Source organism: Orcinus orca, chromosome 2, assembly GCF_937001465.1.
Source record: "Orcinus orca chromosome 2, mOrcOrc1.1, whole genome shotgun sequence".
Lineage (NCBI taxonomy): Eukaryota > Metazoa > Chordata > Mammalia > Artiodactyla > Delphinidae > Orcinus > Orcinus orca.
Window position 1 is genome coordinate 60,190,361 of NC_064560.1, and position 26,893 is coordinate 60,217,253.

The window sequence follows — 26,893 nt, forward strand, 5'->3', positions numbered from 1 at the left end:
TTGTTAACAGCAAGTTGACAATAGAATCAAGTGCAGGTGAGGGTTTTCTTTTTTTTTTTTAACACTCTATGGGTTTTAGGGTTTTTTTTAAACACTGTGGGGAGGGAGAGGAACTGGCTACATGATTGCTTGCACGTCTAAGATACTTACCAGTTCAGTGGACCCTAAATTCACACACTTGACATTATCCATGCAGTGATTTAGACCCCATTTTCTTTTGGTTTTCTTATTTTGGTGAAGAGCTTGTAAATAACATGAAGGAAAAACATGAGTGGCCCTAAAAGCTTAGGGCCATTGATGATGATGATGGTAGTGGTGGTGGTGGTGGTGATGATGGCAGCTGAGGGCATGAAAGCGCCACTTACCACTCCCGGGCTCTGAGGCGGCAGCTGGATTTTTGGGTTGTTTCTCTTACTTAGCAAATATTGATTTTCCTCTATTATACTCACTCACATTTCCAAATATGAAAAGTTCATTAAAAGATAGTAGGAATGCCAGTCCACTTCTTTTTCCTTAAAAGGTACTTTTTAATTTTGAATATTTTAATTTAAAAGTAATGAAATTTAATTAATTCATGAAAAGTGCTCTTCATTGCTCACACTAAAACATGAGAATGTAGATGACATTTTGAACTGGAAATATAGTTGACAGATTTTTAAAACAAAAGGCGTAAAGACTACAGAACTTTTTCTGAAAAAAAAATATACAAAATGTTTCAAATTTAGTAAGATTTGTCTTCATAAAAGACCAAAAATAATTTATTAAAAATATACACAGAAATACAATAGAAACATTTCCAGTCACCAATAAAATAAGGGTAATGATAAAGTTATAGATCCCTTCTTAGCTATTTAGACTCACAGAAAAATTTCAGTAAAAGCAATTTTTGAAACAGCAGTAAATAATATACTTTCCTTGGGAAAACATTTTTCAAACAACATTTTTAAATATTCTGATAATTTGTCTTTTATATTGAGGTTGATAATGAAACATATAGATCTTATATGCAAAAATATTTCTCCATCTGTATTTGCTACTTTGAAATTTTTAATATGCATAGACCATTTTCACTTTTGAACAGTTTCCTTTTCATGCTCACTATTATAGGAGCTAAATTGTAATTTTTCACTTATATTTAAAGTGTGCAAACAGAATATTGAGATAGGTGGTCAAGTTTATTCACAAATAACTTGAAATATATTTCTTTAAACAAGCTTTCTGAATAACTTCAATTTTCCTTCAAAAAAAGGAAATTTATCCACATAATTCCTATGATAGCTCACATATACAGTATGGAGCAAGAATTTATGTATTCTTAAATGTTCCTGTATGGGAAGAGAGTGGAATGGGACCAAATATTGGTACCAAAATAACAAAAGTCAGTAATCTAGAGAGAAAGAACATAAAATAATGCTTTTATTCAACTTTTTCACCTGCCTTTGTTTTTATGAAGAACTCTGGTTTGTAGATACAGCGATAGGCCAAGAGCTGAGGAAGAACTCCATATGCTATGTTTAATGCTAAAAAAAGGATTTTCGCTTCTTCAGGGACTCTGTAGACATAAGCAGTTCTAGCATGAAGAGAAGCACCGATGTGAGAAAACTGAGCCTGTGGCATTAAAAAAAGGGGGGGGGGTGGTAAGCATGAATTTTGTGTTTAGTTGGATGCACGATGAGTTCTGAATGGTTCATTCAGACCATGCTCCTGTGCCCTCAAAACCAGGACTTTCAAACAATCCATAGTCTTCAATATTTCATTGAATTTAGGGCTATTCTTGACTTAACTGTTCAAATAAAGTAAACCTTTAGCACGTCTTTATCAGGCTAGCTGTTTTTTAACGCATCTAGTGCCCCCATACCAAACAGTAGTGGCTCAATTTGACAAAAAATCTGAATAAAATCTGCTTTTTCCTGATTTACCTTCTGGAGATATCCTATATAGGAACTCAGTTGTGGCTCACAAAATGTGTTCCAATTAAAATGAAGCAAGTACAGAGTTTAGACAGCTTAAAATATTTTTAGCCTAACTATTTAAAGAGAAGCACTGAGAGAGGGCCTCAGCTTCATTTATCAGTTCTTTCACCTACTCCTTGGAACAAGAGCTCAAAGCCTTCATTATGCATTTGTTTGTTTATTTATTCACATATTTGTTTTTTTATGCAACTTAAAAAATACTAAGGGTTGTTTTGTAAGATAAGGGTGGGCGTAGGGATTTGGTTGCTCTTTATAAAATGGCAAATATACATGCAGGCAACCTTTTCAAATCAAATTATTTAGAAGTATGGCTTGTCAGCATAATCTGAGTTTACAAAACAGAAAGGCAAGAGCTTCCCATTTGTACTTAGATTACTTGTTGAGAACATACATTCAGAATGTGCCAGTTGGTCTTTTTTGATACTTTTCGTAAGCACAGGGGAATCTATTAGAAAAGGCTTCTGTGAAAGTATTTCCTCAGGATCCTTGTATCATTACAGAATGCAGTCCTGGAGTCTGCATTTCATATCTTACTGAAATTCAAGATATACACAAAGGATTGGGAATCTAAATGTAGTAAGGGGTGACTTAGTTCATCAGGATCAAAGTGAAGAGACAGAAGATACTATAATCTAAAGAAGGCACAGAAGTAACAAGAATGCAAACTAAATAATTTGCTTTAAATACATATGAGTTATCTTACATTTCCTTCCATATGAAATCAGTTTATTCTGCTAAGTGGTTAATAAATCAGTTTATTCTGCTAAGTGGTTAACACAGATAAAAGTGTTACTTAGCACTTGACTTTACTATGATGAGCAAAGGACAAGTTTTCATAAGCAGTATGTATACAGATTGTATCAGTGACAGATTTTAACAGGTTACATTTTTGCAAGTTACTGATACATTCTGGGGGCCTCTGGTAGTTTTGCTGCTTTCTGGAGATAGAAATTAAATTAGTGTGGTGTGTTGCCAAGGACCCAGGGACCAACGCCAATGCCAACGCAGGAATCGTCTGTCTGCATTGTGATCTGTGAGGCACTGAGAGGGCTCTGCCCTCAAACAAACCTCCCCCGGGGCACATGCCCAAACAGAACCCAGCAAACATTAAATATTTCATCTCTGGGCTATGAAGACAAAACACCTTGAGAGTAAAGGGCATTTGAGAGGCTGCCCTGAGGAGCTGCTCTTGTGGACATTCTAGGAACACTGAACAGGAACTTGGCCCCCATCACTATTTTCTTCTAGGGCCTATTTTGAATAACAGTATTTTTCTGAATATTGTAACTAAATTTTTTCTTCTGGACTAGAGGCCAGATTTGAACCATGGTTTTAAGAAATGTGCATTTGGTGTCTATCTTTATAGACACTTATACACATCTCAAAAATCACCAAATTTGGGGAAATGCGGACCATAGTTTGAGAGAATAATATGAGCAATCATGCCTACTTGCATAGGGAACCTGCTAAAGAGTCTGATTTCGTAGGCTTTTTTGCTGCACTAACCGGTGCAGTTAATACCTCATTTTCACAAACAGCAAACTCATGGCAACATTAAAAAATGATCGTGTCCTTAGATTAGATTGTAAGCCCACCGGGCAGGTACTGTGTCTGATGTTTTGTGTGGCACCTATCACATTGTTAGAGCTCAATAAACGTTCAACAGTAATGGTCTTGTGACTGTCAAAATACAAAAAAGCTTCTACAAAGCATTTCTCTATTTTTATACCTATTTTAGTAGGCCTTTTGCTTCAAAATTGTTTAACAAGGGGCAAAGATGATTGCATTTCTAATCAAAAGAGGTATGTAATTGAGAGAAAGAGCCTGAGGCCAATTTTCTGCAGTTCCAGTACTGCTCATGGTTCTAATGGGTGTATTTACAGTGGCCTCACCTCTAGCTGAGTGAGCAATCCAACCATAGCTTCCTCCCAAGACATATGGTATCCAGTTTCCAGGGTGCTGAAGTTTCAGAAAACCCTCAGTCTCACTTGAGAAGGGTTCCCTTCCCAAGCACATAGCTGCTAAGGGGCTGCACCGTGTCTCCTGGGTGATTTTCCCACCAGCACATGAGACCTCCTTATGACAGGGCCGAAGAGCTCAGCCTGAGCACTGTGCTAGTAGGATCTGGTGGCTTGGTGACCTCAGTGCTGCTGAACTGACAAGATTACATGTTCAAGTTATGGGTCCCAGAAATTTCTCCAAAATTCAGTGATGTGAGGTTGAGCCCCTAATAATTTTTCTTCTACTTCATTCTGAATCATTTTTCACCTTAAATTTAGTTAAGAGATTTACTTTGGGTTTTTTTTTTTTTAAGAATGGATGGTTGGGATGGAAAATGAGGCAATAAAGTCAAAGAAAAAGGTTAAATTTTAATAGCTGTGTTTTCCTATAGAGACAGCCTGGAAAGAATTTGACTAAAAATCACAATCTTGGTTCCAGAAAGGAGAATTGAAAGAGTTTTGTGTGTCCACATAAATATTATAGGCAAAAACTAATGTGAACATGGGGACAGTAGCCAGGTTATTTGGCTGATACGGTATAAATAGCTAATCTAGAACCGTGTTACCGTTTCTTAGGGTTTTCTGAGCGCCATAGTCTTGTGGTTAAGAACACTGAATCTGGAACCAGATTGACAGCGTCAAATCCCAGCTTCACCGAAAACCAGCAATATGACCTTGTGTTAGGTATGTAACTACCTCTGGCTCCTCACCTGAAAAGCAGGAGTCCACCTCATAGGATTGTTATACAGGTTCCATGAGTTGATCTTTGTCAAGTGCTTAGGACAGTGCCAAGCACATGGAGCTCTTCCACAGACAGATACAAAACCCAAGTGAAATACTTGCTCATGATCTGGCACTCTACTTGCTTGAAAACCGGGGCCCTTTGTTTTTAGATTCCCTTGCTGATCTCTTGACAATTTCAAGACTGTCTCCACCAAAGGATAACAAGCATGTAAAAAGACATTAAACCCAAGCTCTAGTTTTAATACTAAAAAAGATGTTTAGTGATGAATCACATCAGAAGCAAATGATTAAAATGAGATTTGCTTTAATATCCCAATTATCCATGTTCTTCCTAAACCTTTACTTTCAGGTTTTCTTAAAGGCTTCCATAAAGGAAAAAACTTAATAAAACTTGTCCCCCAGTAGAGTCAACTCTTGACAACCAAATTATCCACAGATGAGCCTCCAGACCCTTTTGTGAGAAAGTACGTGGCACCTGCATAGCCAGGGGGTGGGAGAGTCTGAGGCAGCAGGTGGGAAGGGGCACTGGCATTGCCTGACTGAAGTGGAACTGCTCCTGCTTCCATGGCTGCGAGCTGTTAATTGGATGGCATGGCAGGCTCCCTGCCAAACCCACTGTGAATCTGTCCCAGAGCTTTCTTCCAGTTTCTCTGATTTTTAGGTAATTATACACAACACACAGCTACAGATTAATGTATCTTCTGAGCAACATAAGGCATTTCTCCTCCGAACTCTTACTGGGAAGCTTCTAACAACAAAATTAACAAAAGCAACAAAGAGGCCCACAGCTTATAATGTGCCAGGCACTGCTCTATGCCCTTTACACATGTTACCTCATAAAATCCTTAACAGCAGCTCTATGAGAAAGGTACTATTATTATTATTACTTTATAGAAGAGGAAACGGGATCAAAGAGGTGAGTGACCAAGGTCACTGAAGTGATCAGTGAATGAGATTCGAACCAGTCTGCCTCCAGAGCTCATGGTCTTAACCATATTAACTATATCTTTTCTTTTAATTTTCAGTGATATTTTAGCAGAGAAAAATTCTTCAAGTGATTAAAAAATGCTAACAAGTAGATCTAAACAGCCTGTAATACTTTTCAAATTAGACTTGAAACTTTAATTTTATATGAAAAGACCCTTGGGTTAAAGTCCCCAGTGGAACTCTTCGGTGTAAAATGTGTCCTGGTTTTATTGCATTTTAGTTTACCTTTTGATTTATCTTTTGATTTCTGAAGGCAGCAGGTTTGGCAGATTCCTAAATGGTCTGAAATGAGGGACCTAATAACTACTAACCATGTTTTCCATTGACTTGTACTGGTCAAGAAGTTTTTCAAGGATTTTTTTCTTATTATTAAGTCACAGGTTCTTGGGAGTTCACTAGATCTTACAATAAAAGCATTGATAAAGTTAGTGGGATCATGAATACATAAAGCTTCTAAATTAGGAATGGCAGTTTTAGCGAGCTCGGGGTGCTAATCAAGGTAATGGAGAGCTTCTATGATGAATGTGTCCGATATACTCTCAAGATGAGAATTCATTTCGTGAGCAAGTATTCGCTTCATATGCACTGTTTTGTTGCAGTATGATCTGTAACTTTTCCATAGGCTGAACACTCTGAATAGGTAGATATTAAAGCCCAGCTAAGAGTTATGGGAATGTCAGACACATAATTCTCAGATTACACCATTCTTCTGTTGGGTTGGGAGAAACATCCTTCTGACATTGATAGAATCTAGTTGACAGCCTCAGGCTACCTTTGCAAATTGGGCAGTGATGGATGAGACCAGAGATTTCTTCAAGGCCTGGCGTATGGCTGAAACTGCCACTGCTGCTGCCAGCCGCTCTGCTATCCACACTGCCTTTCCCAGAACCTCCTGGCTGGAGTCACAGGTGCCTGTCTGCAAGCTTAGCCTCACCAGCAGGTACAGGGTAGGGTTCATCTTACTGTTACAGATTTAAGTACCCATTCGCCCCCGAGCTCTGACCATCCTAAGCCTCCTGACTCTGCTGACCCTGTGCACATGGCTAGGCCCTGGCCTAGGTCTTCTGCCTAGTTCTCAAGTTGTCTCCTGAGACTTGACCAGGTCCAACACTTGGCCTCACTCTTGCCAGCCTCCTAGCTGATGACACTCGGTGTTCCTGCATCAGGGCCTGGTGCAGGGCAGACCAAGGTACATGGCATGCAGAGGAAGCTGGATTGTGCAGGCAGAGCACACGGGTAATGAGTAGATGTTGAACCCTGAACAATCTAATCAAGGGGCTGGTAAGAGTGGGGCGAGTGGGAGGCCCTCTGTACCCTCTAACCAGGGCACACTCCAACATCTAAACGCTTCCGCAGTCTGTTCAAGTCTATTCAGCCAGTAAAGCCCACAGCTCAGGTGTCATTGCCTCCCACTCCCAGAAGGTCCTCTAACTCCTACATGCCACGTACAAAGTCTTACTCTGCTGTAGGATTCTGGAGCATAGTTAGTTGTTTGCATGAGGAGAGGGATAACACAACAGAGAAGAATATGGGCTTTGGAGTCAGATGGGATTTTATATCCCTCTTCTAGTAACTTTGTGACCTTAGGCAAGTAACTACCCTGGGTCTCGGCCTGCTTATCTTTAAGTGAGGCTTTTGAAAAACGTGCAGAGATGATGCTATGTGTTCACACAGTTTCTTCTGAGGCAGACAGGAAGACCACATGTATCAGCCTCCTCTGCAGTTGGGTCGGTGCCAGGCCTGACTTTTGAAAATATCCCACATGATCTTTGCACAAGCAATAAATAAAACTTTATTTTTAACCACTGGGTATTTGCTACTCCAGCAGAGCACACAGCCTGTCTTTACACAAATAGGTAAGTAAAACACTTAGCATGGCTTGCCTTGCATGAAGTAAGGTAATGAGAGCGCAGACTATCGTAGTGGCAGTGGAGCTGTAAAAAAGTGGTGGATTTGCAAATTACTCTGGCGAGAGAACTAACCCGACCTAGTGATGGGCTACATGTAGACGGTAAGGGAATGGGAAGCGTAAAGAACTACTCCACATTTTTGACTTGAGCTGCTGGATGCCAGGAAGGGCTATTTTCAGAGATGGGGAGATGAAAGAGAAGTTGTGGGGCGGATCAGGAGTCCTATTTTAGACATTAAATCTGAGATGTCAGTAAGACACCCAAGTGAAAAGAAGGAGTTCGGAATTAAATATAAGAGTCTGGGAACAGTTTGAGCTAAAGATGGGAAATGAAAAGTCATCACCTTATAGTTGGTATTGAAAGATATGGAAATAAAGACCCACACCAAGGCCTGAGAAATAAGGTATTCAGAGGTCTGCAGAGGGTACATACTAATTCTCTTTCCTTATGTCCTTCAAGGAAAGGACAGGAACCATTACTTCTGAATACTGCATCAACTTTTTTTGATATTTATATTCTAATTCTATAGTTAAGAAGAAGTACCTCAGACTGCAAAGATTGAGCCCAGTGTATTAACCCATAAATGCTGTTACTGGTTTTAAAGCCTGTAAATTCTAGTGTGTCTTTTTGCCATCATAATTATACCGTAAGTATAATTAACTGTATATGCCTAGAGTTCCTGGATGAACCTCATTTTTATGCCTGCTTAAAAAGAGCGGGACAAAGATAATGATTTTAAAAGATGAGTTCACTTGGGTTTTCTAATTTACAGTAAGAAAAGAACAAAATAATTTTCTTCCTTGTTCATAAGATCAATTTGTTTTGATAGGTTGTTATCTTATAAAAATATGCTTTGAATGATAATTCCATAGATAATTTCATTCCCAGTTCAATGAAGTAAGCATTCACTGAACATCTACTGTAGGCCAGAGGCTTGGCTAAGTAGCAGAGGGGAGGAATGGGATGACAGGCCCAGCTTCCCAGGAGCAGAACTTTTTTAAAACCAGTTTCCCTGGTCCTGTGTAGCATAATATAGTGAACTTCTGAAATCTTAAATTCAGATAGACATCTTAATGATAACAGCTCTCAGTTCTCTTTTAGTAGCTGTGGTGTTCAGAGACTGGGAAACAGCAGTGCCGCTTGCTGGGTATGTGACCTTGAACAAATCATTTAACCTTGCTGGGCCTCAGTTTCCTCCATCTGTATAACTGAATGGCGCACCTACCAGATTATGAGATTTAAATATAATGCAGAAATGTCTTCCAAAGAACTGTAAAGCAAAGGGCACAACATATCTAATAACTGTTCCCAACCCTAAAACACGGAGCAGAGATATTTTTTAGACACTCAACAATGACAGCCACATCCCCAATAAACTTTCTTAACAGCATATTCTTAGTACCTGAGCTAGACCTCCAGCATGTATCAGTGTTATGTCAGGCATCCAGGAGCATCCAGGAACCACCAAGCCATAGAGCGCCATCACAAAGTAAGGGACGGAATAGAACAGATATGCCAGCATCTACATTGAACAGAGAAATAACGTCATCAGTAAACTAATAGTTAATCTGGCCTTACAAAAAGCACAACATTTTCATCAGTTAACATTTTCGCCTTAGAAAACGTTAACTCCTATTTCCTACATGGTATCATATTTTCCCATTCTTAAAAAAAAAAAAGAAAATTAATTTTAGAAAAATCTTAGGCTTCACCTGGATTTTAGCATAAGCAGCAGGATCCTTTAGGTAGGGCTCTTGAAATTGCGTATATAATCGGCAGAGCTCAGCTGGGCAATCCAAAGCAATCTACGAACAAAAATGAATGCATTATAAAGATACAGTCACATCTGGTTCTTATGTTTGCTGATAAGGCTAAACGTGCCAGGTTTAGTCACAAGCTGCTTTCTGTTTAACAAAAGCTATTTTAGAAGCTCATCAGCAAAAAAGGAAAGAAAATAAATATTCTACAGATTTACTCTGAAGAGATTAAGTAGAGGTTAATAGTGGAGAAGGAAATGGAAACTAATGCCCTGTTCTTGGGATCTTCCGAGTATTCAGTTTAAATGTCTAGGTTTGGCTAACCAAAGCACAGCTTGCTTTAGATATCAGTTTCACTTTTCCTGGGAATAACTCACCAACTATTCCCGGCAGGAAGAAAAGTACATTTCTATACCAAATTCATCTTAACCGTGCTTTGCAAGATTCAGAAATAGCATCCTCCTATCTCCAGTGCCTCACAGAGTAAATGGCCTTTGGGGGCAGTAAAGGATAATGATTTGAAAGTGAGGTCCTCTCTGAAGCCACCTCCTATATCCACTTTGAAAGAGGGCAGAGCAGATTTAGTCACGGCAGAGTAGACTTTAGGCCACAGAACAGACAAAGTGTCTCTCTGGCACATTACTGGCTCCCCTCTGAGTCACCTCCCTCAGGTACCATTCCTTGTGTCCTTAGCCATAAACGTTGTCCCACCTAAATAACATGAACACGTCAGTGGCAGAGTTGGTAAAAATGGGCCCCAACCTAAAAGCCCCACCTACCAAAGGGTACACACTCACCCATGCACACGTTTTTCTCATGTGCACAGGGGAGTGGAGATGGCTATGCAAGAAAACAGTTGGGGCTCATTTTTATTGTTGCTGTTTTTGTTCTTTTGACTTTAGGAATTACAGCAAACTAAACAAAGAATGGTTTCAGTGCTCTGTGGTCCGAGCAAAGCCTGTGGCCCTGCTTTCTCCTTTACTTCCCTTCCCCATGCCACTCCTATTAGCCAACTCTGCTCCAGGAAGTTTCTGATGATCCAAAGAGGGAGACAGCTCTTAAGACTACTCACCCTGACCCAGCTAGCCGCCCCAAAACAATGAATCAGCTGCATCAGTTTACACTTGCCACTCTGCCCCCCCCTGGCAGGCTCTGCAATGCCAGCAGCCTTAGAACAGTAACTGTCATTAAAGCTGAATATAATTACCCGTATAATTCTGGCTGCTCAAATTTATTGCTACTGAGAATAAACCATGCAACTGGGATATTGTGAAGGATCCTTGATCAATAAAAATAGTAAGAGCAATCACTTACCGAGCGCTTATTAGGTATAAGGCCCTTTGCAAGTGTTCGATGTGCCTTATCATTTAATCTTCAAACAGTACTGTAAGGTAGGTACTGTTATTTTACAGAGGAAGAAACTGAGGATCAAAGAGGTTAAGTGATTTTCCCAAGGCCACACAGCTAGTAAATGGCCAGGAGTCTAACACTGTACTCTGGTACCCCTTCCTCAATCCCATCTCCCTACTCCTGAGAACACATGGATGCTCTGTGCCACAGTCTGACTAGTCTTAAGTTACCACCCTTACCAAAGATACTTAAATCAGAAACATCAAAGGAACCAAGAGAATGAGACTCATGGCTAATTTTTCAGGTACAGAGCTTGATCCAAGGACCTGAAGGAGATGGTATGGAGCAGCCCAGAAAGGACCTACCCCTCTGGGAGGAGAGGTCTGGGGTGAGGGTAGGAGAGTCAGGAAGCAGGTCCAGGCCTCCAGGCTCTAATGGGAGGTATGTTTTGTTAGTGCACTAGGAAATCTGATTAAAAATATACTTTATGTTATTATGATCTCTTATGCTTACCAAGCCTCTAAACAGGCAAAATCCAGTTGCCAGAAGGAGACACACAACCAACATTAAATCACATGGTCTTCTCAGCAGATCTTTCGCTTGGATTTCTTGAATGACCTAAAGTAGAGTTGGTAACTAATGAGCAGGCCCAAGGTGCCAAAGAATAATCTGAGATCTACTGAAACACAGATACAATGATGATGGGTGATAAGAGAACGTTGAGGATTCAAAACCACTAGCCATGCAACAGGAAAATAATTTCTCCCCTCAAGTCTCAGTTCCTCATCTGTGAAATGAGACTGGGCCAGGTGATCTCAAAGGGCCCTTCTGGCTCTATGAGGCCATATTTTTTTTGAAAAAGCATTTTTATGATTATAAATGTAAAATATACTCATTTTTTAAAAATTAAACCATTAACCCATCATACTTCTAGTAACAGTTGTTATATTTTCCAGTCACATATATATAGTTATATATATATATACACACACACATTGTACTACATATGTATGTATGATATATAATCTACATTTATTTTTTCACAAAATTAGGACTTAATGTATAAACAATTTTGCATTTGTTCTCTTGCCTCTCACTATCTACCTATCAGTACTTTACCACATTATTAAAAATTCTTCTGAAACAACATCACATGGAAGTGCCATATCTCTGATTATTGGACATTTAGGCATTTTCACTGTTATTTAATGTGATGATGAGCAACTTTGTACATAAATCTTTGACAGCATCTCTGATGATTTTCTTAGGATAGTGCCCTAGAAGTAGAATTACTAGATTAAAAAGTTAGATTTGTTAAGGTTGATAACACTGCCAGGTGGCTTTGCAGAGCGATTCTGAATTTATGTTCCTACCAGCACTGTATGACAATGCCTATTTCTCCCCGGCCATCACTGTGTTTTAACAGTTTTGTTAAATGAACAGTCTATGTGTCTTACAACATGAACGGAACAGTGTTGATACACTGACGTGGAGCCGAGTGAGGACCAAGGCTATGGTTACTGTTCGCTTATTTTTTAACAACCACCTCATTCCTCAAGAGGGTGTAAAGGGAGTACCAGTTGTCAATGTGCCAAGCTGAGTTTACATAGCATGTGTCTAAATGTTTACAAATGAAGTGTCTGTAAATTAAAATGTATTTTAATGAATTCTATTGTAAGTCTTTTTGTAAAATGAAGAATCGTGTTCTGATTATCTCTAGTAACTCATATTTTCATATATCAATTTTGCTTAAAGGATCTTGCTTAAGGATCTAATACCTATGAAAGGAAGAGAAACTTAGAAAAATGTCACTAGCTTAGAAATGAAGACCTTAACAGAGTACCTGCCCGGCCAGTATTGTTTCACCTTGACCACCTCGGCTGTGAATGGAAGGGAGGTGTCTCAGAAGACGTCCTGTAGCCAGTCTCCATGTGCCTGGATCTCTTGGTAATCAGACCCTATGTCTGTGTGTGCTACCTGGAACAGCAGTGTATCTCCAGCCTCCCTTTGGGGCAGTAGTGCATAGATATCTCTGAAAGAGGTACCCAGGTGCTCAGACTCCAGGCTGTTAACAGCCCCAGACAAACCTCACGCTCCACACACTAATGCGGAATCTGATGGGAAGAGCCAGTGCAACCTCTGGCACAGGAAGTTCCAAAAAGCATGGCCTGGCCAATCAAAGCAGATCTATTCACGCAGAAACAGACCGTTCTGGCCACCGTAACTAAGGTGTGAACCAATGCTGCAGAATCAGCACAGTCACACTGATCGAATGCTCCAAAGGCTCCATCCCTGGAGGCATGGTTCAGTCCAGTATCCAGTGGATATGAGTGAGCCCTGTGAGTCTAAGAACAGGTTACATTTAACTTAATAAAATCACCTTTGAGGGATAATTATAATTTTCTGAGGGCTGATTATAGATTCTGAAACCAGCCCAGACAGGAAGACAAGTATATGGTATGCTTAAGAAAAAAGCAGGGCAAATGCGTGTTCCATACTTCCCTATTTAAAAAAGAGAAAAAAAGAGAAAGTCAAAAGTATATCCAAACACAACATGTAGAACACCTCCCCGTCTCAAGTCATCTAAAATTTTGATATAGGCCAGACAGTATTTTTAATGAGACCAAAAACAGGTCAATTTAAAATTATTAGGTGTTTATTAACAGGCATGCCCTATCTACAGTACTTTAAAAATAGACAATATAATATCCTGATTTCTTGCATGCATAAATAACTCTTCTACATTAGCTTTCAAGAATCTTAATTTTCAAGTACATTTATCAAGTTCCCATGGTGTGTCAAGAGTTATATATAATACAAAGAGTTGTAGGAAATATTTTCACACTGAATGTAGCCACAAACACAATACTTACCCCACTAGATCCTTCTAAAAGTCAGGAAACACTGATATTAGATAGTCTAATTGTTCAGTGTACACTTCTGAAAACTGCTCAAAAGCATTTCTTAGAAGGTGAGATGGAAGGGAAAAGGAGTAATTCTGCAAAACAGCTTTTTTGGTATACTTGGAGTTTCTTGGTTCTATTACAACCAAAATAGCTTCCCTATTTAAAAACAATTCCTATTGTTTCAGAAAAGGAAAATGAACTTTAAGATAAAGTTTCTTACCTACAATGTTTCCTGGCACAAAAACAACAATGCTCATAATAATAGATCCGACCCAATATAGGCCAATGGTTCTATAACTTTCCCTGTAATGAAAAAAATCCTGACTTAACACATTTGTCTTAGAATACTATTAGTATAAGATGCTCCACAATATTATCTTTGTTCTAACTAGTAAAGTACATGAGCCAAAATGTACTGAATCAAGAGTAATAAATCAAATACAAGGAACCCTGGTGATCAAACTGCATTTCCATATGTGATATGCTATAGAACCTCTTTGTGTCCTTTTGAATAGGAAATTATGCTTGCTACACTGATCTATTAAACCGTACCATGGTCATCACTATCAAAGGAGTCCTGCATTTCACTAATACTTATGAAACTCACAGCATGAAAGTAAAAAGAAGGTTCACAGAAAATTGGATCCATATTTTAAACCATTATTAGTAGGATGTTAAGTGGACTTTCCCTGGTGTCACAGGATTTTAGCTAAAGCCCCAGAGATAAGTATAATAAGTGATACCTACCCCATGTTCTGAAGGAGCTGCTAGACACATACCCCTAATCTTAATAGGCGATGTTGACAAAAAGTGTTTGCAACTGATAACTGACAGTCACCTCCATAAGGGGCCATGAGAAATTCAAAAAGAGATTCTCTGACGGGAAAGAGAAGTGGAGAATACTGTGTGCTTCCTGCCCTGCCCTACCCCCCAAGCCACATGCATCAGATCCCAAGAGGCCCGTTCACAGTGACTGGGATTGTCAGCAGGGGGACAGACCAGAATCTTCCTCCTCAACTGGATGCTAACCGAACCACAGAAACACTGGCCCACTCCTGGCAGCAAGCAGAGCCTGAGCATTCTCAGAAATACCTGATGTGTTTGTTCCCTGGAGCTTGGGAACATTCATGAAGAGATGGGCGGGGTGGGGGGGGGGGCCTAGAAAAGTCCAGAAATTAGATGGAACTGTCCTTGAGTGGATGACTGAGGGCATGGGAGGGGCACAGGACAGCTGGTCAAGCTGAGTTTCAACCTGGTGTGGGGCAAAATGCACGGCTTTCTCTAACCTGGAGCCAAGGGGAGGCCTGGGAAGGTAGCTGGGCTTGAGCCATCTTTTAAGGATCCCCACCCCAAAGGGCGTGCCTTCTGGGTTGCAGAGGCCCCAGCAGAAAGAAGCTGTGGGTGTACCACCATGGGCAGGAGAGTCACACAAATTCAGTCTGAGAGAGCATTGCTCATTTCAGGGACCAGTGGAATGCAGAGGTTCCTTCCTGTGGTAGGGGTCTCCAAGAACCCACACATGTGCCCCACAAGACAGAGCCAGCATATCATAACGGAGGCTACCAATTCCCAGAAAACAGCAATTGTCGTGTTAGACTCTGCCCCTCTTCCTTTAACCCCATGTACATACACACATGCTCCCAGAGGAGCCAGCCGCAGAGCAAGCTGAGAAGGAATCAAGGGACAGACCACGCACCCCAGCCTCAAAGCAGGCCGCCAGGCCGCTAAGCTTCAGGGGTAAGCCTGAACTGGAGGGAGAGAGCTCTGAACTGACAGGAGTTTGAAGTTTTGAATTACTATGTGCTGGGCTTTAATTTCTGAAAATGAGACTGCTCTTATAAGAGAACATAATCAGAAAGTTAGGGGGTCTGCCCGAGCTGTCCATCATGGCAGAGGAGAAATCCAAAGGCATATGTTCGAAAGGCAGTGACACAAGGAAAAATAAAGCCATGTCTAACTTGTCTCCATAGACCCTAGATTCATGTCCATGTGTACCTGCCTGTGTCTGTGCCTCTCTACATCCATTTTCCTTACCTACCCGCCTATCGATTGCTAAGGTAACAAAGGCACACCCACCAGGCGAACTGACTTACTCCCAGGCTATGGCTGCCACCATCACCAGATACATCAGATAATGAGCAGAGCCATCCCAGTAGCAGATCATGTGCCCATAGGCCGTGTTCAGATACGGTTCACCCTAAGGAAAGCATTAAACAGAAGTCCACTTTAAATATGACTCAGACACTTCAACACAGAACACCAGACCTGTATTGAAAGTAAAATAAAGCAGCAGAACATCTTCGTCTGCTAAAATGAAACTATTCTTAATCCCATACAATTACACAATTGGTAGAAATATGAAAATATACATTTACCCTGGAGCCGCCAGAACTAGGGTCTGCCACACGGAGTGGAATTAAGAGAATGCCTGGCCTATGCTAGGTCAACACAGGTGTGCACAGTGATGCAAAACTGATGGCGTTACAGGCAGTCCTGACCGCATGATGAACTCACTGAGGCCAAGTCTAATCTGTGACTAAAGGTGTTTGGCTCTGGGCAGAAGGGGTGGCCAGGGAAGATCCTGCTGACCAGAGCCACTGGCTGACCTTCAAAATTCATACTGACCCAGAGGCGTGCTGGGATGAGTGTGAGGAAGGCACGCCTTTCCCCCGCCTCTGTCCCCAGTGCAGGCACAGACCGGCAGGCACTATACTCAGAGCTTCACACCCAACCCCTCGTTCAGCCTTCCCAACACCACTATGGGATAGACACGATTGCCTCCATTTTACAGATGAGCAAACAGAGGTTGGAAGAGGTTACCTGACCTGCCTAAGGTCACACAGCTAATTCCTAGCAGAAACTATACTACCAAGAAGAGCTATACTTCCGAGAAATTTTTAATTTTATAAACACAGATTATATGATGAACGACATTTCCCTTTCCCAGGTGCTTATGTTTCCAGGTGGCTACTGTACAATCACTGTCAAACTTGCCTAGGTTTTTAGTGTCATTCTGGCTCCAACTCACTTTCCTTTCTTCTTTCTCCCACATTTGTGATTTCCTGCCTTGTTTCAGATGTTTTCCTAAGATGCCTTAAATCCTTTCTACAACAAGGAACAGAGCAGATCAACCAGCCCATCAGTCAACCAACCAAGCAGGGGATTCTCTGAAGCTCTGCACTCCCCTGGAGCAAAGACTGCTCTCTGTCATCTTGCCTCAAAAATCACATCAAGTGAAAAGCACAGAGGTGGAGGAAACAACGTGAGTCATACTTCAGTACCCATGCCTGGCCCACATCTTTTCTCTCTGACATGATTTGATTGGATAATACTATCCAAGTTCATGGTTTTAATCATTGATGCGTACACACCTGGCTCTCACGGCCAGTGCTGACCTCTCCTGGTGGCTTGATGGGTATCTTCAACTGTCTGGTCCGTGGGCCCTTCAAACTCACCTTACCTCCTTTAACTCATTGGCTTCCCCCTTCAACCAAGCCCCACCTGGCCTCTCTATTTTCATGGCGACACCATTCAACTTACCCAGGTCAAAACCACAGGGTCGTTGTTCATTCCTTGTTCTCTTATGCAGTCTGTTGGCAAGTCCTATCAATTTTACCTCTATAAGGTCACCCCAGGCAACCCTCCCTCTTGTCATGGCCTAGTTCAAGCCCTCAGTGCCCCTCACTGGACCTTTCCCACATGGTCTTCCTACCTCTCTCCTCTCCTTCCGATTCACCTCACTGCTGCCCTGGCTCTTGACATGTCACTCTTCTGCTCAAAAACCTGCCAAAGCTACTGGTGGCTGCAAGACCAAGCCCCATCTCCCCTTCTCTGGCAGCCGGGTCCCTGAGCCTGGCCCTGCAGACCCTCCCACAGTTACACCCCAGCCCCCCATCTCATACCCTGTCTCACCACCCTCACCAGCTCAACCTCCAGGCCTTCTAGGTGGCTGCCTCCTTCCTGAAACCTCCCCGCTCTGGACTCAGTGGTCCTGCACTCTCCAGGCTTTCCTTCTGCCTCTTCGCCTGTCCCCTCACAGTCCACTTCAGAGGCTCCTGATCTTCTGGCCACGGTCTCCAAAGTTCCACCCTCGGCCCTCTCCTCTCTACCCTCTCCTTTCCTCCCAGACCTTCAGGTACCAACTGTACTCTGATGGTCCTTGTTCTCCTCCCCGAGCTCAACAGCTGCAAAGCCCTGCCAGCTGGGACACCTGCCAGGATGTTCCTTACCCACCTCAAACTCCACACGTCCCCAGATGAACTCAGCATCATCCCTGCACACGTGTGCCCCAGGCTGGCAGTGGGGAGACATATGCTGTTTCTCCTCTCTAAGCCTCCTTTTTTTGTTTTTCTTTTTTGGCTGTGCCGTGCAGCTTGTGGGATCTTAGCTCCCCGACCAGGGCTGGAACCCACGCCCCCTGCAGTGGAAGCGCGGTCCTAACCACTGGACCGCCAGGGAAGTCCCTTCTCTCTAAGCCTTTGCCCACACTGTCTCTTCTCCTTGGCATGCCCTCCACCCCCTAGTCTATCTGGAAAACGTTTATCATCCACGGCCACTGCCATTTTTAAAAAAGCCGAGGGCAGCGTCACCAACTCGCTGAGGCTCCCCCGAGTGCTCCCAGAGTCAGTTCTTCCTCAGTGCGCGCTGCGCCTGGCGTGAGCCTCTGTCTCTGCGCCTAGGACCATGCCATCTCACTGCCACATTAACTCCTGGAGGGAGAAAGCAGGTCTTGTGACCCCCACAGTCTGCTCACCGAACATCTGTGGAACTGCATTTCCCCTTTTGTCCCTCTCCGGTTGAATAACACCAGCGTTCTTCCAAAAGCAGGAATCAGGATGGCGCCTCAGCCCTTACTCTCCCCATTGCCCCCAACTCATCCCCGAGACCTACTCATTCCAGCCGCCCAAGTTCTCTGAAGTCTGTCCGTCCTTCTCTACTGTCCATGCTTGGCCTCCGTCTGGGCCATCTTCATGCCCTCGCTGGCCCTGCAAAAGCCTCCTGACTGGTGTCCCAGCTTATGACATCGACCCTTTCCGTCAAGCCCATCCTTCTCAGAGCTGACTGCACTGTTCGCTGACTTAACATCTTCCCTCACATGCGGGACAAAATCCAAACTCCCTTAGCTTGCACACAAAGCTCCCCATTGTTTGAAACACAGATGAAGACTACACTTCCAGCTCTGCTCCTTATTTCCTGTGTGACCTTAAGTACGTTACTTAACCTCTCTGGGGCTGGATTCATCACACCATAAAATAAGGAAAAAGGACTAGCTCTGTCAGGTGCCAGGTAGGTCTATCATGCTGTGATGGGGGGAGGAGTGCATGTTCATCCTCACAATCAAATGGCTTTCTTAACTGCCTCAGTGTTTGGGGCTTTATACATTTAAGACTGACCTGGGCTTTCTTAGAGAGGAGTGTATTAATAACAGTAGATACACAGATACTGGATTCACTTAAAGTAACCTCATTTATATTAAATACAAGTAAAGGGGAAAGGTGGTGGGTTGGGTGTGAGGAAGGAGCTGTAAGACCGAACGCCGAGGAGAACTGCCTCCCATGATCCAATCCTAACTTTCCGCTTCACCTTCCACGTGACTAAGTGTCCTGTGTCTATGGCAGCAAATGAAATACCGTGTGTCATCCCTGCTTACACTAAACGAAACGATTTCCATCTCGAGCAATGCTGTTGGAGTCGCAGACCCTTTAGTTCAAGGCTCGTACTCGCTACCGACCCCGTACCTCTCTCAAGTAGTATGTCATGAAGCCGTCAATGATCCCGTCCTGTTCCAGTCCTATGATGAGGTTCACCACGCTGGTAAATCCAAAAACTGCATACACTAGAGCAAAGAAAGCAGGAGTTCAAAAAGCCGTAGCTCAGGGGACGTTGCCTAAGAGCCTGGCGTTCACCAGTAATGATTTATTTTCATGTTTTCCAGAAGATACTGTGGACGTTGTCAATACGGACTAAAAGAATGTACCTCCTGTGCACGCAGCTGGATCTCTGCCCGTGTCGTGGAGCTGGGAGAGGACACCCCCCGACCCAGGGAGTAGCGAGTGACAAAGTCACCCACTGACTGTCCCAGAGGATTCTACCAGCCTGCCCCACCCATCCTCCACTTCCTACATGTGGCTGCCAGGGCCACATCTGCATCCCACCTGGGTAGCGGGAACAAAACCATTAACCAGTGGCCAAGGAAGCACAGAGGTGACGCCCAGGTTTAAAACATGGACTCAAAAGAGATCATTCATCTCAATGGTTACCAAGCAGTCTGCCTCACGGTGTGTCCAACGCACTTGCTTCATCCCACACTGGAGATCCAAAAGACAGACAGTGGCTGATGTGCAAGTGACAGTGGCTTTAAGAAGAAAGGCCAGCGATTTTTTTAAAAAATGGATACGAGATGGAACCAATGAATGTTAAAGAAGGAAAGCCGTAGCATCTTAGAGAATCTCACTAAGGTTGTGAGAATCTCCTCAACGGGCTGAAAACTACCAGCAACAAACAGCTTAGGAATAACACTTTTTAAACAGTGAGTGATCAAATTTAGCGTGTGGCAGTTTGTCAATAAAGCTGCACGTTCAAGTTGTAACAAATCGGTGTCAAACTATGTGATGGGCATGGATGGTAGAAAAATCTGATGATGAATATCAAAACAGCTGTGAAAAAAGAAATGGAGAGGAGAGAGGGGAAGGTTAACTCACAGAGAAGGGAAGCTGCCCTTGCCCTGAGTCTGCGTTTACATCTTCCCCAGAAGGAGCAGAAGGCCCACGCGTGCCCGGCCCTGTAGACCCTGCCTCCCCGGGCCTCTGTGCAGGCCTCTGGTCCAGATCCCACTGACAGCGATGAGCCATCAGGTGATCAGCCACTGCGTGTCTCCCAGGAGAGGAAGCCTTCAGCACATGCTCATTCGGCTATGCTACCAACAATCGCCGATGCCAACAGGAGTGTCAGACGCTGGGTCAGAGATGGCAAGGATATTCTCTGCCCTCCAGTCTGGCCCTGTGGCTGCAGTGACAGACATGAGGACAGAGGGCTGAGGGGGTAGGAGCAAGGGTCCTCCACCCTGAGGAGTTGGAAGAGACATGAGCGCAGCTAAGCGTGGGCTCCACGGAGTGTGGAGGGAGTTGGGGGAAGACGGCAGCAGGAGACCAGTCTGCAGAGGGGGGCAGAGGCCAGATCAAAGGCAGGTGGAGTGGGGCCTTGAACTCAGACAGGCCCAGCTCATCTCCTGACCGGCTGTCAGGTCTTAGGTAAGTTACATCATTTCTCTAAGCTTCAGCATTTTTTACATGCAAGTTGGGAGAAAGTGTGCGGGTCAGTGCTGTCTCACTAACTGTGACCTTGACCACGTTTCTTAGCACCCTCTGAGCCAGATTCTTCATCTGTGCAGGGAGGACATTTGTTGTGAGGATTAAATAAAATGATACTGCTAATGCGGTCAGAGTCACACCAGGCACACCACAGGTGCTCAATCAGTGGTGTTTTTATTCCTTTAACATACAAGCGTACTTGCCAGGCAGTGGTCTAAGTACTTTACAACTAGTATCTAATGTTGGTACCGACCCTCCGTGGTAAGTATTGATACTATTATTTTCCTCATTACACAAATGTGCAAACTGAGGCTCCATATGGCTACGTTCCTACACGTGGCTGCCAGGGCCACATCTGCCAGGTGGAGGGCGCTGCAAACAGCAGGCTGAAGGCAGGAAGCCAGGAAGGAGCTGGTAAAAGAGCCGAGGTCAGAGGTCAGAGCATGGCTGGGCACAGGGGAGAGGAACGGAGGGGTGTCCTGCCTGGCCCTGGCAGCGACCTTCCCTCCACCAGGCTCCCAGCTGCGACAGGGTGGGGTCCACAGCCTGGGAGAGACTTTAGCTTACAGGAGAACAAAAATACTCCCACCCTTCCCGCCGCTTTACCAGGGGGCTCAGAGTATTCACAGCCACAGAGGGAAAGAGACTGAGGCCCCAGTGTTGTGCTCTTAAGTGGACACAAAGTGTTTCCCTCCCATGGAGACGTACCATAGAACAGTGGGTCCCGGGGTGGTTTCCTTTTGACCAGGACACGAGCCAACAGGGCTACCAGGAACAGGATGAGGGCAGCCACCCCTACAATTGTCCAGGAACTGCAACAACCAGAACAGGGTGGTGGTCACTTATCAAAATAAACACACTGGTGTATGGAATTCCCTGGCTATTGAATGCATTCTCTCGCAGCTCTGCCTCTGCCTATCCCTCAAGCACTGTGGAGTTCATGAAGTTTATCCGCAGCACTTGGGCCCCTCTGGGCTGCCCCTGTGACTTTCAGGGACCAGAGGTACTAGGTCCTCACTCTCCTGTCATCCTGCCCACCTGGGTGAACCATGTGTCCGAGCTCCCTCTGCTGCTGTCCCGCTGCCTCTGTCCACCTGCTCCTCCAAGCCCTGTTCCCAGTGTCTGACAGGTCTAACCACTGAATCTGCCTCCTCTCTCAGGGCCAGCTGGAAACCCTCAGACCGAGCTCCAGGGAACACACAGGAGTCACAACTACATACACCTTCTCGGTGGACAAGCCACAGGCTGTGTGTATAATCAAAGGGGCCAGAGGACGAGGCCAATCCAAGGAGGGAAGAGCCTAGGCCGGGCCTAAGGCCAGAATGATGCCAGCGCCCCAACACCCAGGAAGCCAAGCCAGCATGCAACCCCATGCCCAGGGAGCCAGGGTGAGGCTAGGTTGGGCACAGCCCCTGGTCTTTCTCCTGGGAGAGGGCACGGCACCAAGGAGACTGGGGACCAAAGGCCCTCCTCAGCAGGACAGCACTAGGGCACGAGGCTTGGTGGAGTAAGCAGTCAAGGGACCTGGAGTCCAGTACCTACTCTGCCACTCCCTGTGTGACCTTAGGAACATCATGTCATTTCATCATCTGGTTTTTAATTCATTAAAAAATATATTGAGGGAAAATGCCTTGCACACCCCTATGTGCCAGGCACTGTGGATGAAAAAGAGATCCCTGTCTACATGGGGGGAACCTATCTCAATAGGCTCTGAGCTTTCTCACCCAGAAGGCTACCTCCAGTCCTAAGAGATGTTCTCTCTCTCACTCCTCCACGCCAACAAGGCATCCAGTTCTAGACAAAGCACCACCTGGCCCACTCCCATGGCCTGCTACACTCCTCAGTAGCCCTTGAGAGAGGCTGCAAGCACCACTCCTTAGCCAAAGCCCTCCACAGCATCACAGAGGATTTCTGGATAACGTTTGCCACATGCCCTGGGACTTCTGGAAAGTATCCTTCACAGCCCACCAATGCCTACTAATATCTGAGGGACGAACTTATGCTGAAGTTCACTCCACACACCTACAGCTGGAATGGGTGCTAGGCACCAGTCAGAAATCTGCCCCTAATGTCAGAGAGGTCAGTCAGGAAGTGATCCAACTCCTTGCAGGTAGATGGACCCCAAGGAGACTGGCCCCAGGTCCAGGAAAGCTGTGTCCCCAGCACCTGGCCCCAGGACCCACTTAAAGAGTAAAGGAGTGGGCTCTGGGCATCAGCAGCGCCCAGATTTCCAAATGCCACCCTAGACCTACAGAATCAGAATACTTCAGGGGTGGGGTATGGGAACGTGCAACCTTTCCCAAGAAACCTGGAAGTGTATGCACAGAAAGTCTGCCTCGGGACCTCTTTTAAGGTGTTCAGGAATTGATGGATGAATGAGGGAGGGAAGGAAAGGGAGAGGAAGAAAGGAAGGAGAAATGGGATGGATGGATGGGTGGATGGATGGTAGATGGATGGACAGATGGATGGTAGATGGATGGATAGCTGGATGGATGACAGGCGATGGGTGGTGGGTGGAGGGATGGATGATGGATGGTGAATGGATGAATGGATGGATGGACGGATGGACGATGGACGATGGATGGATGGGTGGATGGACGGATGGTGAATGGATGACATAGTTCTATGACAAGAATGAGGATGACCATGTCAGTGACCAGGCAAGAGACTGAAATAGGAGGTTTCTAGCGGTACACATCAGTGGATGCTCCAGGCTCCTCCTGTAGGGATGAGACAAAGGAGGAGAGGATGGAAGAGGAAGCTAATGTGGGTCAGGAACATGATGCTGGGCTGAAGCATCCGGTGAAGAGGGAAGAGGATAGTGTGTGATGTAAGCTGACAGACATTTTAATCACAGCCTGAGACAGGTAGTGGCCAGGAGACAACTCCCATCCCTGCTCCTACCAAGGACCTAGGCTCGCAGCCAGCACCGTCACACAGCTGATGCTCTTCTGGACTATGAGAGAGCAGTGTGAACTGGTTCACGGTGTCCTCTCACACTCTCCACCTCTGGGGGAGGAGCAAAAAATGAAGAGAAACTGGGGCAACAGATCACCTGTGTCTCCCAGTGACAGCCAAGTGCAGGGCCTGCTCAGAACAGGGAGAAATGGATCCAGCAGGGACTCGGGGTGTGGGGGGAGGGGTAAGGGCTGCCACTAACCCAAGGGTGGAAATGTTGTTAGTCTTGGAATGTGTGTGTGTTTTGGGATGGGGAGCGGGGAGTTACTGATGCCCTTCCATGAACAGACAGCTACTGAGCGGGGTCATGTATGGGTGAGTATGAGCAGAGTGTTTGTGTGTGCGTGTGTGTTTGTGTGTGTGTGTGTATTTGTGTGTGACAGAGAGAGAGATCCCACCCTTTTCTGACTCCTCGACTTAATCTGATTTTTCTGTTTTTCAGGCTTTTGTAAAAGGTCTGGTGGGAAGGAAGCTTCAACTAAGTCAACTAATGCAAACTTAACGGGATAGCCCACTAGGCACGAGGCCCCGTGCTGGGCAGGACAATACTAAGGGGAGCTATGGCCTGAGAAGGTAAGTTCTGACCACAGGAAAGTAACTCTTGTGGGAAGAGCACAACCCAGCCGGGCTCAGAGGAGGGAGAGATCATATCTGCTTGGAGGGACCTGGAAGAGGAGGAGGTGGCATTTTCCTCTGGGCCATAAAGCCCAGGTGTGGCTTCAACAGTCAGCTACAGGGAGGAAGGCATCCCCGTCAGAGGGGACAGTGTGAGCAATGGCCGGGAGGCAGGAAAGTTAAGGAGTGTCCTAGGGGCACAGAACAGTCCCGTGTGGCTGAAGCACCAGCACAGTGGGCTGCGCTGGTGGGCTGAGGCAGAAATGCACAGGGCACTGGGGCAGGAAGGGGACCTCCCATGGGAGGCTTTGCCATGGGCTGGGCCAGAGAGGGCCAGTGCCAGGGGAACAGGAAGGAGGAAACATGCTAGCCCAGCCCGGGGAATTAGGGAGAAGGAGACAGTGGGAGGGCTGGAGCGAAGGAGTGGAGAAAGAAGAGGGAGGAATCAAAGGCTACTGGGATTTTAACCTGCAGGAGGACAGGAAGAATGGTTGGAACCAATTATTCCAAACTCTGCAGGGCTTAGCAATGTGCTCAACAATACACAGCAATACATAATTCACCATGTGTTCAGTAAATGACATCACCATCCTCCCAGTGGCTGAGGCCAAAATCTCAGTCATCTCAGATCCTCTCCATGCCATGTGATCCTTCAACAAGCTGCACTGCCCCCCCTCCCAAATATCCCAGCACCCAGCCACATCCCTCTCCCTGCACTGCTCCCTGTTCCCCTACCTGGAAAGCTCTGTCCCCAGATCTTCCTGTGGCCACCTGCTGCAGCTCAAGTCACCTCCTCCAAGAAGCCTTCCCTGACCACCAGTCCCCCCCATCACTCTCATGTCGCCCCACTTTCTGTGCTGATGTCTATCTCAACACATGCCTCCCCAATCTCTTGTGGTTTGTTCATAGCTATTTCCCCAGCACCTGAAACAGTGCCAAGCATAGAATATGTACTCAATAAATATTTGCTGAACTGCCCATAATGCCATTTTAGGAGGGCAGGGTCCTCCATGCACTATATTCACAGACATGTGACATTCACTGCCCAGAGATGCTTCTTCCAGGAGTTGTGCCCCAAGACTGGGTCAGACCGAGGGCTGTCACCGCCCATGCCTAGGGAGCACTCAGTATGGATGGGTGCCATCTGGATAAGGCTGTCAGCAAGTGGTGGCCCCAGGAACAAGAGAGGAGCAAGTCACCGCCCTGTGGGCAGACACTTCTCTACAGCCTGCAGGTCTGGAGGGGGTCTGCAGCATACAGACTGATGCAATCTCCTTAGCACCAACTGCTGTGGGACACATAACAGGTTTACTTCCTCTTCCCCGCAGAGAGCAAGAAACATCAGCAGGCCCGGGGGTCTGTCTGGCACCTTTCCCACTGCTGGAGCAGGCTGGCTGCTGACTGGTGCCCATTGCTTGACCAGGGATCCCTCACAGAGGAGAGGCAGGGCTTTGAACCAAATCCATATGCGGCCTCCTTCAGCCCCACCCATTTCCTTAGCATGGAACTGCCCTGCCTCTCTGCCTCGCTGCCCATCCTACACAACACTGCGCCCTTACGGCTTTTTGGATCCCGACAATAGGATGCAAATATAGGCCATTTGACAGGAGAACTGAGGCCGGGCCCCACGGTTAGTGCCAAAGCCAGGCCTAGAACCCAGGTCTTTGTTCGTTCTGGGCTATTTCTGCTAGTCATTCACAACAGTTTCTAAAATTAATACGAAATGACAAGTATGCGTGTGTGCATACATGGAAACGTTCCGGAGAAATGCGAAACGAACAAGGCACAGCCTGAGATAAGACCAAGCTCCCAAGTTGTCGGTGTGTGTACCGCCCCACCCCTGCCCCTGGGCACTTGAAGTTTAGGGGCATTGCCTTATTGACCTCTGTAACCCCGGATACCTGGCACGGGGCGGGCACAGAACGGACGCCCAGCACTTGCCCCCAGAATTGCGCCGAATGTCAGGGATGCCAGCCTAAGCGAGAACCCCGGCCCGCACGACTCCGGGCGCCTCCCTTCCTCCGGCTGCCCGCGGGGAGCCCTGGAGGCCGGCGAACCGCTGCCCTGCAGTTTGCGGCTCGGCCCCCTCTGAAAAGTTGCTAGGGCTCCTGACGCGCCGACCCCCGCCGCGCGCACCCACTCACTCGTGCTGGGCCGCCAGGTGGTTGAAGACGTAGGTGACCGGGATGGCCGAGAGGGACAGCACGAAGACCCCTGTGGCCGCCGAGGCACTCATCGCCGCCGCCGCCGCGCCGCTTGCCCTTCACCGCATCCCGCGCGGGCGCCCCGCCCCAGCTTCCGGCTGCGCCCGCGCCCCTCGGCCGCGCCCTTCAAGGCGCCCCGCCCAGCGCGCCCCCCGCGCTGCGCCCTCAGCAGCGCCCTC

General features: G+C 45.6%; 1 protein-coding gene across 4 annotated transcripts; it reads right to left on the minus strand.

Annotated features, from left to right (window-relative positions):
* Positions 1–73: 73 nt before the first annotated feature.
* TM6SF1 (transmembrane 6 superfamily member 1) lies at positions 74–26,892 on the minus strand. Of its 4 annotated transcripts, XM_004278388.4 has the most exons (10): positions 26,655–26,892; positions 21,646–21,749; positions 19,366–19,463; positions 15,721–15,824; positions 13,848–13,930; positions 13,102–13,223; positions 11,235–11,339; positions 9,327–9,419; positions 9,017–9,136; positions 74–1,608 (listed from the first exon to the last, which is right to left on the minus strand). In XM_004278388.4, exons 1-10 carry the CDS (start codon positions 26,744–26,746, stop codon positions 1,417–1,419), a joined length of 1,113 nt encoding a protein of 370 aa, XP_004278436.2. In that variant the 5' UTR covers positions 26,747–26,892; the 3' UTR covers positions 74–1,416. The 4 variants fall into 4 exon arrangements, with proteins under 4 accessions (XP_004278436.2, XP_049562835.1, XP_049562836.1 ...); XM_049706878.1 differs by lacking the exons at positions 13,102–13,223; positions 13,848–13,930; positions 15,721–15,824; XM_049706879.1 differs by lacking the exons at positions 15,721–15,824; positions 21,646–21,749; positions 26,655–26,892.
* Between the last annotated feature and the right edge of the window lies 1 nt (position 26,893).